At 40.7% G+C, this 20,558-nt stretch overlaps 1 protein-coding gene across 4 annotated transcripts in view; it reads right to left on the reverse strand.

Annotated features, from left to right (window-relative positions):
* The window catches only part of FRZB (frizzled-related protein), a 33,951-nt gene extending 18,664 nt beyond the window's left edge, over nucleotides 1–15,287 (reverse strand). The window contains exons 1-3 of one of the 4 annotated variants that reach the window (XM_005675889.3): nucleotides 15,164–15,287; nucleotides 13,658–14,429; nucleotides 5,964–6,011 (exon numbers count right to left, since the gene is read on the reverse strand). In XM_005675889.3, the coding sequence (XP_005675946.1) occupies nucleotides 5,964–6,011; nucleotides 13,658–14,135 (526 nt within the window). In that variant the 5' untranslated portion in view covers nucleotides 14,136–14,429; nucleotides 15,164–15,287. Of the gene's footprint in view, nucleotides 1–5,963; nucleotides 6,012–13,657; nucleotides 14,430–14,815; nucleotides 14,952–15,099 lie in introns of those variants that run through there. The other 3 variants (XM_018065459.1, XM_005675886.3, XM_013968455.2) reach the window with 3 other exon arrangements.

Below are 20,558 nucleotides of genomic sequence, written 5' to 3' on the forward strand. Positions count from 1 at the left end.
GGATCTTCCTGACCCAGGGATCGAATCTAGGTCTCCTGCATTGGAGGCAGATTCTATACTGTCTGAGCCACTAGGAAAGCCCAGCAGATATTACTCGTGTTTCCCTAATTTGAAAATATACCAGAAATCAATATCAGAACTCAGCGATCAATATTATCTAATTTTATACTTAAACACAGATCCAGAATAACAGGTTAAGTAACTTGGTCATGCTCATACACTTAATTGGTGTCAGAATTTACTAATGATTATCACCTCACTGGGAAAATGTATTTTTCAAATACGAAAGTCCATAAATTGGTCACCATCACCAAGTAGAAAACTGGGGCAAGAGAGGGGGATTCTTTTTCAGAATTGTTTTAATAAACAATTTATCTTTTCATTGCACCATCTGAATACCCGCCTTAATTTTCTGGGTTGATTTGACCAGACCAAGTGACTCAGCAGAACAGAACTAAAAGTGTTTTTCTCCATATTCCATGTTATGAAAACTAGAGAGAATCCACCCCTTATTATGATAGTGGATTTATAACAGCAAAATACACTCATAAACTGGAAGCTGCTCAGACAGTCATTATCTCCAAAAAAAAGAAGACTGCTAGGCTTTGAGGCAAAAGATAAATTAACTGGAGTGAAAGAATTTCTTTTCCAAATTCCAGACATAAACAGCTTGACACTTTTGAAAGAGGGGTTATGAGGGTGACAATGTTTTTGTGCCTTCCTCATTTCTTCTATCGTAATCAACTTCAGCTGTTATATTACTCCAAAGTATGACATGTTGAGTGTGAACAAATTTTATTTTCTTCTTGGAACGTGTGACTATGTCAATGTGTTTCTCCACAAGCAAGTGAGCTTGGTTTTGCCTGTCTCTTTGTCTTTATCACTCCCATTATACCAGGGAACAGGAAAACATTCCTCTTTTATAAAGAGGGACAGTAAATACTGAACACAGGAACCACATATTCACTCTGGCTTTTACACACTGAACTGTATTTGTATTTAATTTATAGTGTCATTAACGTCTTCTCTCTTTCACACATTGAAGTGCTGTATTATTCTAACCATAAGTTCCAGACAAATTGATAGAACATGCATGCACTTGGTCTGAAATTTTGACTCACTAAGTGTACTATATACAATACAAATGAGCTTTTCAGTTTGTTTTGAGCAACCGTAACAGGAGTAATCCTTAAAACAGCACCACTATTGGACACCAGTGATTTCCAGCTGATTTTACGACACTATAAACACTCTCAGTTGCATTCAAAAGCAACATAATTCTAAATAAATTATTTTAATTCACTTTTGTTTTTAAAAGCTAACTCTTTGAGGTACCTTTGATGCACATTGCCTTATGTCAAATACTTGTCACTCTGATAAGATTCAGTGAAAATCAACAGTGAAACTATTCCAGTCTAATGAAAATTGATGCTTCAAACTCATTTACAACTTAAGAAAGATTCCACTTCCATATACGACAACTTACAGACCAAATCAGTACAAATTACTATTTCAATAAAGTAAAAAAGAACTAGTTGTAGTTACAAGGCTTTTGCAGAAACAAATGCAACATTAGTCATACTTTTTTTTAAAAAAAAGGAGAAGAAAAAAATTATGCAAATTTCCAGGACCCTGAGAATGAATAAATGAAGAGTAGTATATTCATATGATAGAATATTATACAGTAATTAAAATTTAAAACTTCTGCTATAGACAGCATAATGAACAGAGGAAGGCACACACATAGACACACTGTCTGTATATATAATAATGCCTCTCATAAAAGTTGAAATCAGACAAAATTATTCTATGCTGCTAGCACTTCTGCCAGAGGTTACCTCTGGGAAGAAAGGTGGACTCAGTGACCTGGAGGTGGCACAAGGAAGTGCTTCTGGAGTGCTGGTGATGGTACCCAGCTTGATCTGTGCAGTGGTCACATAAGAGTGTTTACTTTGTGAAAACGCACTGGGCTGCATGCTTAGGATGTGTTCCTCTCTGCACATGCGCTATACTTCATTTAAGGGTGTATTTTATGGAAAGATGGAGTAAGTAGACTCCACCTCATCTCTCCCACTGAACGCAGTTATAACACAGAATCTGAGAAGGACTCCTCAAGGATTCTGAAAAGTAAACAGTAGCAGAAAGTTTGAGAAAGAAGCCCAGCCCCATCAAACTGATGGGGCCTTTGTCATTCTTTCCACTTCTAGTACCTTCCCGCCCGGTTTCAACACAGCCTGGAAGTAGATATCATGCAGACAGTCCTCTAGAAAAAGCCCTCCGGTTCTAACTTGGGAAGTGGGAAGGGGTCTCCTAACACTCCAGTCTTTCCATCCCATCTGTGAAGCAATCCTGGGACAGTGGCAGCAGCAGCAGCTGCTGCAAGGGAGGTCCTCAGACGCCTAGAACGCTGATGGAGGAGAGCCTTCCTTTCTGAGACTGGGGTGAGCCCCACCACTCTGTCCCCACCACTGGGCCCCTGATACACAAGTCACAGGAAGTGCATCACAGAGTGGGATACATAAAGCCCCAGCTTTCTGGCCAAAGAACCAAAAGGGGGAGCCCCCAAAATTGAAGAGTACTGAGACAATTATGGAGAGGGAGGGGCTTGGGAAATGATCCCATGGAAATATTTGTGAACTGCTGGGCTCACTCCTGGGTATGGTGACTCTGACACTAAAAAGTATAAGATAGACTTTGAAAACTGAACTATGGTACAAATCACTGCCCTGATCTCACACTGGTCACTGAATAGTATACACATGGGATAGACCTGAAAGGCACTACAAATGCCTTTGGAAACCAACCCTCAGAAGACTAATCAGAATTTGCAGCCTAAGTCAAGTTAGGTTGACTGCTGCCAGAACAAAAAAATAGCATCATTTTTCATATGATCTTAAAGACCCAAAGTCTTAGGACATAATATTTGAAATGTCTAGGATATACGAAAAAACTATTCTGCATATGAAGAACCAGGAAAATCTCAGTCTGTATGGGGAAAAAAAAATCAGATGACACAAATGTTGAAATTATCCAACAATGACTTTAGGCAGTTTTCTAAAAATTCTCCAAAAAGTAAATGGTGAACACCCTTGAAATGAAGCAGATGATAGAAAGACTCCAAGAAACTCAAAATATCATAAAGAATCAAGAGAAAAATCTTAATTTAAAAAATTATAATAACTGAAAATTTAAAATACACTGGATGAGTTCAGCAGCAAAATGGAGATAACAAGGAAGAAGTCAATAAACCTGAAGGAATACAAATAGAAATTATCCAGCCTAAAGAATAGAGGAAGACTGGAGGAAAATGAACAGAACCTCTGGGACCTATGGGAATACCAAAAGATCTAAACTTCATATAACTATATACTCACAAGAAAAGAGAATGTGTTATAAAAGTAAATATTTGAAAAAATAACTGCTGAAAGTTTCCCAAATTTGAGAAAAGGTATAAACTTACAGATCCAAGAAGTTAGGTTAACCCTGAACAGTATAAACCCAAAGAAATCAACGTCTAAATATACTGTAATCAAACTGCTAAAAACTAAAGACAAAGAAAAAATTATTGAAAGCAGCCAGAGAAATCTGATGTGTTACTCACAGGAGAACAGTGACAACCAATTTCCCATGAGAAACAGTGAGGACAGAAATAAAGGAAATAGCATAAATGAATTCTATATCCAGTGAAAATATCCTGCAGGAATGAGGATGAGTAAAGACATTTTTATATGAAAGAAAACTGATAGAATTGGCTGCCAGCAGAACTGCTCTCTAAGTATAAAGGAAGTTCTTCGGACACAAGGAAAATGATACCAGAAGGAAGCCTAGAACATCAGGAAAGAAGGTGGAACAACAGAAATTATAAACATCTGTATAAATACAGGAGGCCATTTTTCTCCTCTTGAGCTATCTAGACATATTTAATGTTTGAAATAGACATTAATGGTTGAAAGAGAAAATACAGCATTGTCTTATGGAAAGATATATGTCACACAGACACATACATGGATGTGTTTGTGTGTGTGTATACACTCACGTTCACAAGGGTAAGAGAGAAAGACGGAGAGATCCATTCCAATAACGCAAGAGAAAGCTAGGAAATAGGGCACAGGGATGAAAAAGAGAGGGAGCAAACATAAAACAAGTAAAATAAAGGTGCTAAATGCAAACATATTAATAATTACAACAGACGTAAATAATCTAAGCATACTAATCAAAAGACAAAGACTGACAGAGCGGATAGAAAACCAACACCAACCTAACAACCAATTGCATTATGTCTAGAGGAAACTCATTTAAAACATAATGATACAGATATGTTAGAAGAAAAAATAGAAAAAGATATACCTTGCAAACATTGACCAAAAGAAAACTGGAGTAGCTATATTAACACAAAACAAGACAGACTTAGAAAAGAGAAAAAGTACCAAAGATAAAGAGGAACATTACATCATTGGGTCAATTTGACCAATAAAACATAAAAATATTAAATGCATACACACAAAATAGTATCACGTTTGACTTCATGGAACAAAACTGACAGACTGAAAGGAGAAATAGAGAAATTTACAATATTTGGAAACGTAAACACTTTTCTCACAGTGATCAGTAGATGTAGTAGACAAAAGGCTAACAAGAATCAACTAATCTACTTGACATTTAAAGAACATTCCATCCAACAATACCAGAATACATATTTCCCAAGGACACACGAAACATTCACCAAGATAGATCATATCCTGGGTCATATGATAAATCTTAACAAATTAAAAAAACTAAAATCATACAAATTATATTCTTGGACTATAATGGAATTTAGAATAAAAATTAATAACATAAGAACAGAAAAACCTCCAAACAGCACCAGATTTAACAATGCAATCCTAAATAATGCATGAGTCACAGAGGTAGTCTAAATGGAAATTATAAAACATTTTGAACTGAAGAAAAACCAAAATAAAAGCTTTCAAAATGTGCGAAATGCAACTGGAGTCATTCTTAGATGCAGAGCAACTGGAACTCTTAACTGTTGCTAGTGCAACAGTGAACAGTCATTTTGGAAACAATTTGGCAGTTTTTTTATAAAGTTCAACATACCCTTACCATTTAACCCAATAACCCTATTCATAGACATTAACCCTAAAGAAATGAAAACTTATATTTACACAAAAACCTATACATAAATGTTTATAATAGCTCTACCTATGATTGCCAAAAGCTAGAAACAACCCAAATATCCTTTAAGACATAAATGGACAAGCAAATGGTAATACATCCAAGCAATAAAGCACTTAGCAACAAAATGGAATGGACTACTGACACATGCAGAAACTTAGATAAATCTCAAAGATATTTTGCTGTGTGAAAGAGGCCAATGTCCAAAAGTTACATACTCTATCATTCTATGCACACTACAATCTCAAAAAAACAAAAGCAGAGCAATGAAAAACAGATTAGTGATCGCCAGAGGTTAAGGGTGGGAGAGGCTGGTAATCATGAAGGAAGAGGATGAGCTGAATTGAGTTTTTTGTTTGTTTTGAAGTTATGGAACTGTTCTGTATCCTGATTGTGTTGGTGCTCACACAAATTTAAATATGTGTTAAAATTCAAAGAACTACATACTGAAATAAAAGATCAAATTTTATCATTAATTTAAAAAATAAAATTAATACAAACAAGGGAACATTTTTATAAGTTCACATTTAATATGTAAGGCACTATGCAGTCCATGGAATTCCCCAGGCCAGAGTACTCGAGTGGGTATCCCTTCCCTTCTCCAGCAGATCTTCCCAAACCAGGGATAGAACAAGGGTCTCCTGCATCGCAGGCGGATTCTTTACCAACTGAGCTAACAGGGAAGCCCATGCAGGGCACAAACGCCCCCAAATAGGATTTCAATATCTAGGTAACATCAAGGCTAGTGTGACCACAAGTGAAAACCAGAAAGATAGCGGTATACTCACCACTGCTTACTCCTCTACAGTTTCCATTGCTAGAATCCATCGGAAAATCTGAAAGGAGATGACAGAGTACAGTGAGAGTCATACTATTCATTATTATTTCAAGAATTCTCATACTAAAGTCTAATTCAGTCACAAGTTGATTTGGATTTGGATAACAACCCAGGTGTCTCAAGGAGATGGATTCTTATTAGCGTAGTGAGGTTGACACTATCTTCTGTAGGTCAAATAAGGACAAGATGCATTCTTTCATGTGATTTTCATGTGATTGAAAGCTGATATCCTCTTGAATCCTCATCAACTGTGGATACATTTTTGGATTTAATAAACAAAGTTTTTGAGTTTCATGAAAATTTCCAACACTTAAGCATATACTAGGTACTCACCCAACACTTTTCATGACGGCTACAGTAACTAAATACACCCTTTCAATAACAGATATATCACACTTTACTGGCATACATTTTAATTCTTAGTCCTTAAGGAAAATGTGCAGAAAGTGTTCCTGTGCTCCTGGTTAAGTGCACACTAAATGGGTGTTTAGCAGAAAGGAAGTCTACCATTAAGGGACTACTCAAGCCAGTGCAATTAATAGACATAATAATAATTGGAAATTTGCCATTGACTCTTTTTAAGATCCCCAAATCCCAGAAAATGGTAACATGATTAATGGTAATGAAAATGGTAATTATGTTAAGTTCTTCTTTGTTCTAGTGAAGAAAGCAGCCTCTGATGAATAATACTGACTCCCTCACAAAGCATTATGCGGTACCTAATTATATGTTCTTATTGACACTTAACTCAGTACACTTACACCAGCATTTTCCATTTGCATTAATACCTTGTGTTAAATGAGTTTAATGCCTCTGTTTATCCTAGTAGAAAATAATGTTCTTCCTCTGTCCTTTTCCTTCATAGGTCATATCATGAATAAATGAAACCAGAAGGTATAACACCATTTTAGAACAATAACACTCGAAACTACAATTAACGGATTACTTTCCCAGGATTAGTAATCATCAGCTGGTATTTTAAAATCTATATCCTAGGGAGTTCCCTGGTGACCTAGTGGTTAGGATTCTGGGCTTTCATTTCTGTAGTCAGAGTTCAACCCCTGGTGGGAGAACTGATATCCTGCAAGCTGTGCGGTGTGGCCAAAAACGAAAAAGAAAAAAATAAGAAAAGGACATCCCTGGTGGTCCAGTGGTTGAGAGTCTGCCTGCCAATGCAGAGGACAAGGGTTCAATCCCTGGTCCAGAAAGATTCCACACGCTGTGGGGCAACTAAGCCTGTGCCCCATAACTACTGGAGTGGACATGCTCAAGAGTCCACGCGCTGCACCTACTGAGCTGGTGCACCCAGAGCCCACGCTCCAAAATAAAAGAGACCACTGCAGTGAGAGGCCCAGGCACTGCGACTACAGAGCAGCCTCCCTGGACACAACTAAAGAAAGCCCACATGCAGCAGCAGAGACCTAGTACAGCCAAAAATTAACAATAAACAAAAAATAGGGAAAAAGCTATATCCTAGGAAAATATGCACATGATTTATCCAAAGATGATCTCTCTGTGAATTAAAAAAGTATACTGGCCCACATGTAAAGTAATTGTTTAATGTCAACAGGTTCAAATAAAACTGAAAAAATTCTTCTCTTGGAAAATGAAAACCCCTTTAAAGCAGCTGATCCTAGGAGTTTGGTTTTCTTCTTTTATTCTTATTCATAGGAAAATGTTTCTATACTTTTTTAAAGTGCTTAGACATCAGCTATTAGAATTATAAAAGAGAAAGCCAAAGTTTTGATTATAAATAATCCAAAAAGATCCTGTTTTCAGAAAGTTGAACTTAGGAATTCTAACAAATTATCCTAAATTAAAATAGCAGGTATTACTAGCAGGTTTTAATGCCCCATGGATTTCAAGTAGGTGTCATAGAGGTTTCCAGAAGAAGAGTTAGGAATTCTAACAAATTATCCTAAATAAAAATAGCAGGTATTACTAGCAGGTTTTAATGTCCCATGGATTTCAAGTAGGTGTCATAGGGTTTCCAGAAGAAGAGTTCTAAGAAGGAGCTGGGAAAAGAAGAGAGGGTTTTCCAAATAGAAAATAGCACGTGCCAGAGTCTGGGGTGAGAAACGAAAGCACTTGTGAAGTGGAGGGACCTACTAGTCTTCCAGTGGGGCTAACAGAGCAGAGTAAGTAGACAGAAAGGAAACTAAGGGGTACGAAGGCATGAGATCATGAAGGCTAGTGGCAGATCCAGAAAATTTTAAACAGATTTGTATTCCAGAATGATCACCCTATTGGAACACGGAGCAAGCCAATTATCATTCTAGCTCCACAATCTATGGAAGAAATGGTGAGATCCAAAGAAAGAAAGTAGCATTAGAGAAAAAGGGGAGGGAACTGTATTCAGAGTTGACCTAAAGCACCTGATACCAACTGAATGTGGGGGATAAAGAAAAGGTGGAAGCAAGGCTGCCTTCAGACCTGGAATATGGGTGGGTGTGCCCCTTAACAATATAGAAAATACTAGAAGAGAACTGACCTATGAAGGTAAGGAAATGAGGAGTTCACTCTGGGGCCTGCAGAGACCGAGGAGCTCAGGGATAGACAGGAGAGTACAGAATGTATGTTCTCTCCTGTCTCAGAAGTGCAGACAAGTACTTATCTCTCATCCCTTGGAATTCATTGTCCAGAGTTGCCTTCTATTCTCTAAAGCCACATATAAATCAAAATACAATGAAAACAAAAGGGTTACTGTAACTGAAATCTGATGGTCAAAGTGAAAGTCGCTCAGTTGTGTCTGCCTCTTTGCAACCCCATGGACTATCCAGTCCATGGAATTCTCCAGGCCAAAATACTGGAATGGGTAGCCTTTCCCTTTTCTAGGGGATCTTCCCAACCCAGGGATTGAACCCAGGTCTCCTGTATTGCAGGCGGATTCTTCACCAGCTGAGCTACAGGGAAGCCCAAGAACACTAGAGTGGGTAGCCCATCCCTTCTCCAGTGGATCTTCCCGACCTATGAATTAAACCAGGGTCTCCTGCTTCACAAGAGATTCTTTACCAACTGAGCTATCAGGGAAGCCCTCGGATGGTCAAAAGACACCGATTCTCTGTATAGTTAACATCACCTGTTTCTTCATAAGAGAGGAAGTATAACTTCGAACAGGTCCTGGTTTGAATCTTCTATTAGTAGTTTCATGGACTTGGTTCACTTAGCTTCTCTATATCCCTCAGCTTCCCTTTCTGCAGAGAGGAGTAATAGTACCTACCAAGTAGTTATTATGAGAATTAAAGAAATTAACATGCATCACATACTAAGCAGCGCATGCCACATACTAAGTGCTGTTGGTTCTTACTCTCTGGCCAGTAATGATTCCTGGCCTGAGAATGATGTCTTCCCAGTCACACTGCTGTCGTTTTCCCCTTTATCATTCACTTCATATAGCTATTTCTTTTGCTCTTCACAGTCTATCTTAATGCCACACAACTTGCTCAAGGTATAACTTTTTTTTTTTTTTTTTTTTTTGCTGCACCGTGCAGCATATGGGATCTTCGTTCCCTAACCAGGGATCGAACCCACACCCTCTGCAGGAGAAGCACTTAGTCTTTAACCACTGGACGACAAGGGAAAGTCCCTCAAAGTATAACATTAATGGCAAATCTGGGATTCCAACTAAGGGCCAAAACTCTAAAACTGGTTTTCTTTAAAGACATATGGCCAGTTTTTAATCATTCAAAACTCTCTATCCATATGGTGGTAATTGGTCTCCTCTTTCCATACACCCAGTAGGAGAAAGGACAGATATAACTTAGCCAATTTTGCTATGTGTAGCAAGCCACTATTTAGAGTTTTGTGGAAACAAGATAGAAAAGAATTATTAATATACAATTTGGAGACTACCTAAGATCCCATTACCACTGATAACTGTGTTAGCTATACACATAATTTAATATCATTGTATTCTAGGGTACTCCTTCCTACCCCCATCCAGAGTGCCTTTCAAAACTTCACACAATGAAGTCTTACCCTAAAATTTCCATTTCCCCTTTCCATTCCATTTTCCTCCTCATATCACACTAAATAATTCTCCCTTCTTGCTATTTGGCCCCTCAAATATTTGTAGACCAGGGCTAAAGAAAAGGCTGCCTGTTCCCCAGAAAGTGGAGAAATGATTCAACAGCAGTGCACGCATGTGAAAGTTGGCGCAGCTCTGCCAGGCGAGAGAGGGCAGGGAGAAATGTGCTGCGCAAGAGCTGGGTGACAACAGAAAGCAGCAGTGACTGAGGAGCGATTACAAAGCCCTGGGCATGGCAACCCTGGGGGCAGCATAAGTGCTGTGAAATATCATACCATACATTTTCTTAAACACTCAATGTCTACGTGTCTGAGATAAACTGTTTGTAATTAACAGACATCCGTCAAGCTCATTCTTTATTCCTATTGCTCCCAAAGGGATTTGTTCTTGAGCCCGAGGTCCAGGTCAATTTGCGTAAAATGAAATACTAAGTTTATATTCAGAAGAAATAAGATTGGCCTACGCAGGGCGTTCTCAGTGTGAAGCTTGTTTCCCAGAGTTGAACTGAGAAAAGCTCTAAGCTCTATCTGCCTTTACCAACAGACTAGGTTTGTCCAAATAAACAAAAAAATAAATTTTAATACTAATGATAATAATGGTAAAATAGAATAGCAACAGCAGCAATTTGTTGAGGACTAACTATGCATGAGATACTACTGATGCTGTTTAACTCCATCTTCACCATCTCCGTGGGATGTAGGCAGCATGTTCCCATGTCACAGATTAGAAAACTCTGCATTGGAGAGGCTATACAACTGCCCTATAGTAATAGCTGATATGAGGCAGAGTCAAGATTCAACATCTGGTCTTTCCCACTCCACGCTCATACCCTTTATTCATCACACAATATTAAATATTTGACTATTAACTGGCTGAATGACTAAATTGAACTGAATTCACAGATAAAGCAGGTGTACATGCAGTCACAGGTCTACAATAAATACAAAATGTAGAAAAAGAATAAATTTAATGTGAATTTATTAGTAATCATCAAGAGGATATGATATTTTCTGTATAAAAACATGCTTGCCCTTAATACTTCAAAACAAAAAGTAGACTGAAGCAAAATCCCATTCAATAAAATTCTGCTTTGTAAAATGTCCTGAAACTTGTTGGTGGAGTCATAATATCCTACAAGGGAACAAATTTGTGTAAATGGTAGGATTTGAAAATCCTCTTGACATTGAAGGTACGTAAACGGTGGTTCTATTTTATTCAGGGAGACCTCATTTTTATATTCTGCTAGATTCTAGGCATAAGACATAGGAACTCTGTTTATACTTAGAGGAAGGGGGAAAAAAAAAAAAACCCTGCTTCATGAACTATCATATCCCACTGAAGCAAGGCGCATATTGCATCGTAAATTAAACTGGCCACATGTGGTAGTTCTTAAGTAATTCCAGGTGCCTGATAGTTTGACCCAGCATAGGGAATGTAATTTTCAGCAAGCTGCAGCCTTGGAAGCCAGGGGACCCTTCAGGCTAGAATCCACCACTCCATTCCCTGCCCCCTCCCCTTCAGCTCCCTCCTGCCACCACAGTCTCTGATTCACACTGGGGGACACGGTAAGGGGAAGGGAGAACGTCACTAACAAACGGTTCCAACTGCCACCTACCCCTACTTCTTTTTCTAGCAGGGGCAACTGTCAGCAAAGCACATTATAGCCTTTTAAAGCAGTTTAGTAATCCGGGCCCATGGACTGACAAATTGTTTCCATGCATGTCTTATTTGAGTGCTTCAATGAGGCAATTGTTCTACATTTGGTTCACGATGATGGGTAACTCAGGGACACTTGAGGAAACTGCTTCCTATCCATACTGACCATGGCTTTTGAGAGCCTCTAACTTTGCCAAACCTCTCTCAGTTGAGGTCCATCTCTAGGAGCGGTTTCAGAGCAGAAGGAGGAATGCATTTCAGCGTGAACTGTGGCCACCGCATTCCTAGCCCTTGGCCTGAGAGGAGTGTCTGCATTTAACTGATCTAAGTGCCTGACAGACCAGGGCAGCTCTCTCCCAGCATCTGTACAGCCTGTAACATTAATGAGTATAAAAGCCCAAGTGCTCTTTTAGCCCAAAGATAAATAAGAAATACATTTCTTTGTGATTTGTTTAATCAGTTGTTGGTTGATTATTAAAATCAAGACAACAATAGGTGTAGTCAAAGGTGATAAAGTGAGGTGACCATCAAAAAAGTCTGGAAATCTTTCTGTTCAGCTTGGTTTTGCAGCTATCTGTACAAGTACTTCCCCCCGCCCCCCCCCCCCCCCGTAGTCCTCTATGTTAAGTGGGTCACTGTGCACAGAAAACATTTTTTCCAAATCAATTCCTTGACCAAGAACTGTTCACCTAAGAATGGACTGACGGCATGAGCTTAGGCTGAGCAAGTTGGGAGGCAAAAGAAGAAAAAGTTGATGCCCAAGAAATGAACAGAGAAGGAGGTATAAAGTCATCACACCTAAGGGCAGAGATGATCTGGGGAGGGTGTGAAAGAGGACCAGACATAAAAGATTGGGTTTATTTAAAGTATACGAAGGGTGAAATTTTCGGGGTTTGGGTAATTGGTAGGAATGACATTGAGTTAGAATTAAATGGACCATAATGAACTAGGTTTAGCTGGACTCTTACGAGTTATGACTATCCTAATTAGACCAAACGCTAGTGAGAAAGCAACTCGTGATTGATTCCACTGAACACAGAACTGTAATAAAGTTTTACAGTAGGGGAAGAGAGAAATGAATCTGTGGTTGATGCACACAGAGAAAGGTACTGAAGACAAATTGTTTGCAGGGCATAAGAGTGGGATAAGGGGTGAGATTAAAAATAACATTACATGAGTGTATGATGATAACATGCCTTAAATATAACTCCTTTCATCCATATGTCATTTACAAAATGACTTGAAGGCATGTGGGACTGTGAAAAGAGCCCAGCAATTTCACTTCACCAGCTCTGTGGCTGGAGCAAGTCTCAGAAAGTAATTAGCAGTGCATACCAATGTTTCACAGCTATTTCAGTCTGGAATGGAAGAACAATTTATCTCATTGAAAGGAGGGGGAAATTTAAGGTGAAGGTAATTGCTCAAATTGGATGTTGAGCAAACACAGACCACTAAGATCTGTGGGTTGGGGTACGGTTACTGAAATTATCTTGGCATTTTTAATGATAAGAAGAAAACAGTGCTTCAGTTTTCCGTTTTCACCATACAGTCCTTACAAGTAGCTAAGCACGAGGGATACAGAAAACTGACGGCTGAGAACGCAAAAAAGTTCAGTGATTATAAACAAATAAAGGGAAGAAAAGAGCACCCTATATGTGGCTACTAGGACATGTAAAGAGTGGAAGTGAAGGGGCAGTGTTGAGCAGAAGTGCCATGGGAGTGGAATGAACTTGAGTGTTTTAGAAAGACAGATCGCCTGTATGAACAGACTGCATCGGTTTAGAAGGGAGGCGAAAAGAGAGGAAAAAGGCACGGTGTTCGATAGAGGCGTAATTAAGACAGAGACTAAGCGAAGTGATCCGAATCCACAGAACCAGAGTAAATGGGAGTAACAAGGACTCCAAGAAGTGAGCGGTTGGAAGGCAGGGAAGTGGGGGCAGGCTGGGCAGTGTCGCACTCACCGGCTCCGTCGGCAGTGACGATGGCCTCCGGAGAGATGCACACGCCGCGGTCATAAACTGGCAGCTCCTCGCAGGCCAGGCTCTCCGGCCACGAGTGGCGGTACTCGATGAGGACGGGCTCACAGCCCTGCCGGGCCCGCTCGCACACAGACTTGCAGGGCTTGATGGGCTCGTGCTGGAAGTCAATGGTGCAGATGGGCGCGTACATAGCGCAGAGGAAGAACAGCAGATCCGGGCTGCAGTGGGTGCCCAGCAGACCCTCGAACTGCTCGATGGCCAGGATGGCGTTGGCCTGGGTGCTGTGGTGCAGGTGGTTGGGCATCTTAGTCATGTTCCAGGGCAGGGACTTGCACAGGGGGATGCGGACGGGCTCACAGGCTGCCGCCCGTGCTCCGGGCACGCGGAGCAGGCAGAGCGCAGCCAGGGCGAGCAGCCCGGCCGGCAGCAGCAGCATCCCTCCCCGGCTCCCGCAGACCATGATCTCGGCAGGACGGGGCAGGGTGCAGCAGTGCGGAGAACCCCGAGGCCTGCTCCTCCGTCTCCTCCTCCCCCCCTGGAAGTGGACACAATGATATGGGAGCTTCTCCTCCCCCGGCAATCTTACAGCTTCCTTGGATCAAATTCCCTCAATGGGGTCCCAAAAGCTGCGCCGAGCGCCAGCCGCCGCCGCCCCTGCCGCTCCTGCCTCTCCGGCGGCTCTTTCCCGAAGTCTAAGCCTCCTGGGGCCGCGGCATCTATTTAATTCCTCGCTCGCTCTGGCAGAAGCGTCCGACTTCGCAGATGAGACGAAAACAAGAGGAACCGAGGGAGGAAAAAACAAAACAAAACAAAAAGTAGAATTCAGCTGAGGTAGTTGGAGCTCTGGGGTGTCACGTCCCCTGGATTACAGAAAAGTGCTAAAAGCAGCATGAAAGTCTCCCAAGTGAGGGAGGAGGACGGAGGGTGAAGGAGGGGGGAACGAGAGGGCAAAGACTCCTAAGGGAGGACTAGGGTGCAGTGAGAGTTTGCAAGTCTGGTAGGCTGAGCAGAAAGACCCAGCTGCGGGTCTTTGGTGTGAGCCTCGGCTGCTGCAGCGACCGCCGCTGACAGGAGGGGACCCGTCCGAGGAGCCGCGACGGGAGGTCCGCGCCTCGGATCCGCTGCTCTCCGCTTTCCTACCTCCAGGAGCGAGAGGCAGCCCCGCCCCCGTGCGGTCCCAGACCTCCAAGCGCCCGCTCCCCTTCCCGGGAAGGGGTCTGTGGTTTGCAGGCGGAGGAAGGAGACGCCTGCAAAAGCAGAGAGGATGCGATAACCCGAGACAGAGTGGACTCGAGACGACCCACACCGGGGAGCACCGCACCCCCCTATCCCCGGCTCCAAAGGAGAGCCCCCAGCCTCTCACTGAAGAGCCCACCCCAAATCTCCACGAAGGAGTGCCCCCAGTTCCCTACTTGGGAACCCACCCGAGCCCCCCGCTCCCAGGAGGTATTTCCTTTAAGCAACCTCTAGCCTCGTCTCTGTGATTACCGGCTCTGCAGGAAGAGCTGAGGGGGAAGACTTAAGCAACGTCACTTGAAAAATGTCCAAGTGGCAGAAAACAGGGACTCCTGCAGCGATGATGGAGCCTTATCAATCCAGAACTCCTGACTGCGGAGGTCTGCATTTTTAATAACTAGGTGGTGGCGGGGTGTGGGGGACCGGGTTAGGGGGTGTGGCGGTGTGGGCGGAAATCGCCTTTCATAAAAAGAAAAGAAACGCTGTACATAATTACAAATAGGCCACGAGAAGCAGGTCTTTTTTTCTCATAATTTTTTCTTTTGCACTGCAGAGTTAAAACTTTTGAGTTTTGTATTTTAAGCTTCAAAGTGAAAACTGCTTTAAAGTACTTGGGTTTCCCCCACCCACGCACCCCTGATTTTACTAAAATAAAATGGCACTTATTAACTCTTCTACCAATAAATTCACCTCACACTTGAGACAAACGTATAGGAAAATTAGACCACACTGGTAATGATAATGATGATAAGAATAACAATAAAATCCTTTCCATCCAAATGAGCTCAATCCAGAAAAGAAAATGGAAAACAGATCCCCTCCTGGTCTGCTCCTTCCACTAATGAGCTTCCTCTTTCCCTCCCTCTCCCCCCTTCCTCCCTTTTCAGGGCATATTGTAAATGGAATGACCTGCAGAAGCCCTCCTACCCTGCCCTTTCAATGGGAAATCACTGAGCAAAAAGATCGCAGAATGTCAGAAAACACAGCCTTCATTGAGAAGAGAAGGAAACAAACCCTAAAACAAAACAGGAAGTCACCTTTGCTCTGCATCACTGAAACATTTGGAGGCTTTAATCCGGCCATTTCTCACAGTCAGTAATAAGCAGACAAAAGATGCTTCCACTTTAGAGAACCCAGTGAGATGGTTTCCATTCCCCAGCCTTGACATGACAGCACTTATAAAATGTCGGTGCTAACTTGAACTTATGGAATTTTATCTCTAAAATGACCATAAACAGCCATTTGGGACTGCAGTAAATTATTTCAGAAGGAAGTTTCTTCCACTTAGGAGAAGAAAAAAAAAAACAAACAAACAGACTGTAGATAGGGAGTCATTTAATTGAGTGTACAAACTTTGCCTGGTCTACAATTATTTTGTATCATTTAACAAAAGTAAGCCAAAAATTATATAAATAAATTAGATGAAAAAAGATTTAGCAAGTAACATTTAGGGGAAGAAACAAAAACAGTCAATATTTGAGCATTTGTGGGCTCTGTAAAGAAAATGTAGGTGGGATTTTCAATAGTTTAGAAGTGAGGAGTAGATATAATAGATTGTTTGATAAATATATTTTTCTATTCATCTTATATCTTAACAGCATGAGAAAAAGAATGAGCCAATTGTTTTAATGGTTCTACAATTATCTGAAATAAAGTGTGTTTTCCTTTTCTTGCACAAAAGTCAAATATCTCCTTTGTCTAACATGTACCCTCACAACATTTTTCTAATCCAAATTTGTCTTTGTCAAAATCTAAAATAAATTTCACGGCTTCCTAGAAGCGTTTTTTTTTTAAATTTTTTAGGTATAGTTGATTTACAGTGTTGTTACTTTCTGCTATACAGCAAAGAGATTCATATATATGTAATCTTCTTTTTCCTATTCTTTTTCATTATGATTTGTTACAGGATATTGAATGTGGTTCCCTGTGCTACTTAGTAGGACCTTGTTGTTTATACATTCTGTATACAATAGTTTGCATCTGCTAATCGCAATCCGTTCCTCCCCCAACTCCGTCCCCTTGACTACAAGTCTATTCCCTATGGTTTTGAGTCTGTTTCTGTTTTATAAGTTCATTTGTGTCATATTTTAGGTTCTACATATGTGATATCATGTAGTATTTGTCTTTCTCTTTCTGGCTTACTTCACTTAGTAAGATAATCTCTAAATCCATCCATGTTGCTGCAAATGGCAATATTTCAGGCAATACTGCATTCTTTTTATGGCTAAGTAGTATCCATTATATATGTATATATATTATATTATATGTATTATATATAAAAGCACATATTTTTAATTTATTCACCTGTCTGTAGACATTTAGGTTGCTTGCATGTCTTGGCTACTGTACACAGTGCATGTATCTTTTTGAAGATCAGTTTTTAGTTGTTGTTTTTAGTTTTTTTCTGGATGTATGCTCAAGAGTGGGATTGCTGGATCAAATGTTAGTTCTATTTTTAGTTTTTTAAGTTACCTCCATACTGTTTTCCCAGTGCTCACACCAACTTACACTTTTACCAGCAGTGTAGGAGGGTTCCCTTTTCTCCACACTTTCTCCAGCACTTTTTATTTTCAGACTTCTTAATGATGGCCATTCTGACCTGTATGAGATGGTACCTAATAGTAGTTTTGATTTGCGTTTCTCTAATAATTAGCAATGTTGAGCATCTTTTCATACGCCAACTGGCCTTCAGAAGCTTTTTTGAGTACCCTGCCTGGTTCTGTTCATTTTTCTAGTTAGTTCCCCTTGAACATCATTCTTTTTTTTTTTTTTTTTTGGAAATTATTCTTTAGCACTTGCCAATTTATTGCTTCAAAAAATTTTATTCATTATTCCATCTGGGTGTGCTCTGTCTTCCTAAATAGTAGGTATTTCTTTTTTAAGAAGAGATTTCATCTTCTATTTCTTTTGAAATAGTCATTTAAGAAATGTTGGCTGATGGAACTTGGAATGCAGTATTTTAAATATTAACATATACATCTCTTATAGAGAAGTACAGTACAAACTGAGTAAATTACAATAGCCAAATTTGAAAAGTAGGCTGTGGGAACATGAAAGAAACAAACAAGACATGGCATAATTTCCACTAATGAATGAGCTGACCCCCCCAAAGCTGAGTGCCTTCAAATTGGCCCACACTAGAGTCAACTCATTGGAAAAGACCCTGATGCTGGAAAAGACTGAGGGTAGGAGGAGAAGGGGATGACAGAGGATGAGATGGTTGGGTGGCATCATCAACTCAATGGACATGAGTTTGAGCAAACGCTGGGTGTGCTGCAGTTCATGGGGTTACAAAGAGTCGGACACGACTTAGTGACTGAACAAGAACAGGAGAAAATTAAAGGAAGGCTGAAACCCAGTGCCTCAGAGGAAATAGGTCTTAGGTGATTTGTTTCTCTTAGATTCTATTTTACACTGCTTTATTTAACCAGCATTTAACTGAGAGAACACTGATCTTTGTGTAAAACTGCTCCTGGGCTTGTACTTGAAAGACAGCTTGAGGCATTTCTCCCTATCTGGTGAAGAAATTTCAAGGTAGATAATCTGTAGGCCACACAAAAGGGGCTGGAGAATTGTAACTTTTAAATGATATTTTGATAGGGATCTTAAACAACTCATATTTTAAAACTAAGGATGAAAATCAGAGTTTTATGCAGTGGATTTTATATTTGAGGAAGTCATTAAGATGGTAAATGCAACTTGTTGATACCAATACCTTGCTGAAAAAGATCTTATGAAAACCAGATTCCAGGACTTCGAAGGGCTCCCCAAGGCTCCTCCAGGGGTCTCTTCCAGGGATGAGGCCACTTCAGAGTAACCTCGTGGCACCTGGCTCTTGCAGTCCCCTTGAACCTAGTGCAGCCTGTGGATCAATTTGGGGCTCAATGACTGCTTAGAAACTATATCCAGACACAGTTACAGCCAATCATTCTTAAAATGCCTCCAGCACCACAGTAAGTGCCATTCCATTTAACTTCCTGACAAGGGTTCCTGTGGAGACATCAGAAAAAGATCTTGTTAGAGGTTATCACTGTGAAATAGTCATTTTTCAAAAATTTAAGTTTGACCAATTAAAATAATTTCTGCAATATCTTGTTTTGTCAGTTATTTAAATTTTAACGTTATTTTCATCTGTTAAATATACCTTAAACTTATCCCAGGAGCAGTCTGCAAGGCTGTCCACATCTTGTCCTATTAAGCAAAAGTGTGGGGCTGACGTGTGGAGTAACTAACAACTAGGTCGGCTCAGACACTGAGCAGTCAGAATGACTGCAGCCATTCTCATTCTGTACGAGCTGAGCAAGGGGACCCAGTACCTAGGGAACAAGGGGACTAGTCTTTATTAAGCACTTACTATGAGTGAGGCATGTAAACCATACCATGCTTTGCTGGAGGTATAGGTTCCATAGATGAAGAAACTGAGGCTCAGAGGAATGAAGGAATTTCCCAGTGTCCACAGCTGGCTAAGGGCCAGTTGGAAGCGGGACTTGAGTCCACGCTCTTCACAAGTTCAACAATCCCACTTCTTCCTGGGCAGAAAGGAGCTGGGAAATGGGAAAGACAAACAGGACCCTATGTGAGCCTGGGTCTCTGTCTGAACCCAGCCATACTGGTTGTCAGCCTCCCGCTCTGCTGCCTAGGAATAGAATGCAAAGCCTTGAGCTCCAAACAGGGAGAACTTCCTGCTTAGTGGCCTCTACCTGAGCTATTCTGCAGACCTTGTTAATTCCTTTTTGGGAAGATCAGACCTTTCCAGTTTCCAAGCAACCCAATAAAACCCCCCACCCGTTAGCTATATCAACATCTGGGCAGAGACTCTCAAACTGTAATGTGCAACAGAATCCCCTGCAGGGCTTCTGAACACACAGACTGTTGAGCCCCATTCAGAGTTTCCCACCCGGTAGTTCTGGGGTAAGGCTTGAGAATTTGCATTTCTAATGAGTTCCCAAGTGATGCTGATACTGCTGTCCAGGAACAGTGAATATCACGGTTTTTAATTAGGTATTAGCTCTGATATACCTTTAGCAAACTTAACATGCTAAAGAGATTTCATGATCTTTATCTCCTGGTTGTCTTCTGTCACAAAGACTTTGAAACAAAATTTCAATAAAGCAGCCTAACAGCTAATGACCCTCTGAAGAGAGGTAGGAAGGTAGAGAGGGCTAGATGCCTCAGTTAGTTATGCAAAGGCTGTCTCAGAGCCCCAATGAGGCCTGACAATGAAATCAGCTGGCTTTCTGACCCCAATGTACTTTTCTAAAGGAAAACAGCACCACTCCACTCCGATTGCAACAAAAGAACAATAGATCCAGCTTCAAAGAAGTTCCAGAAGGAACCATAGTAGCTCAGCAAATGAATGAAGCTCAGCAATATAACCCGCCCACCTGTTCTTCCTCCTTAACCTCCCGGCCCTTCCTATCTCACTTGAAGAGAAAACTCAGAGATAAAATCATTTATGTAAAGTCATGAACTCAGTTACTGGTGGTGAAATGTGCCTGGTTCAATATTCTTTCTCTTTACACCATCCTCTTCTCTGTTGAAAATGTGTATGTTTTTCATTCATTTAAAAACACCAAGTGCCTATATAAAGTATATCAGTTCACACAATCCCTTAAAATCCTACAGACCTTCCAAACAGCTTAAAAGG

The sequence above is a fragment of the Capra hircus genome, chromosome 2 (genome assembly GCF_001704415.2).
Source record: "Capra hircus breed San Clemente chromosome 2, ASM170441v1, whole genome shotgun sequence".
NCBI lineage: Eukaryota > Metazoa > Chordata > Mammalia > Artiodactyla > Bovidae > Capra > Capra hircus.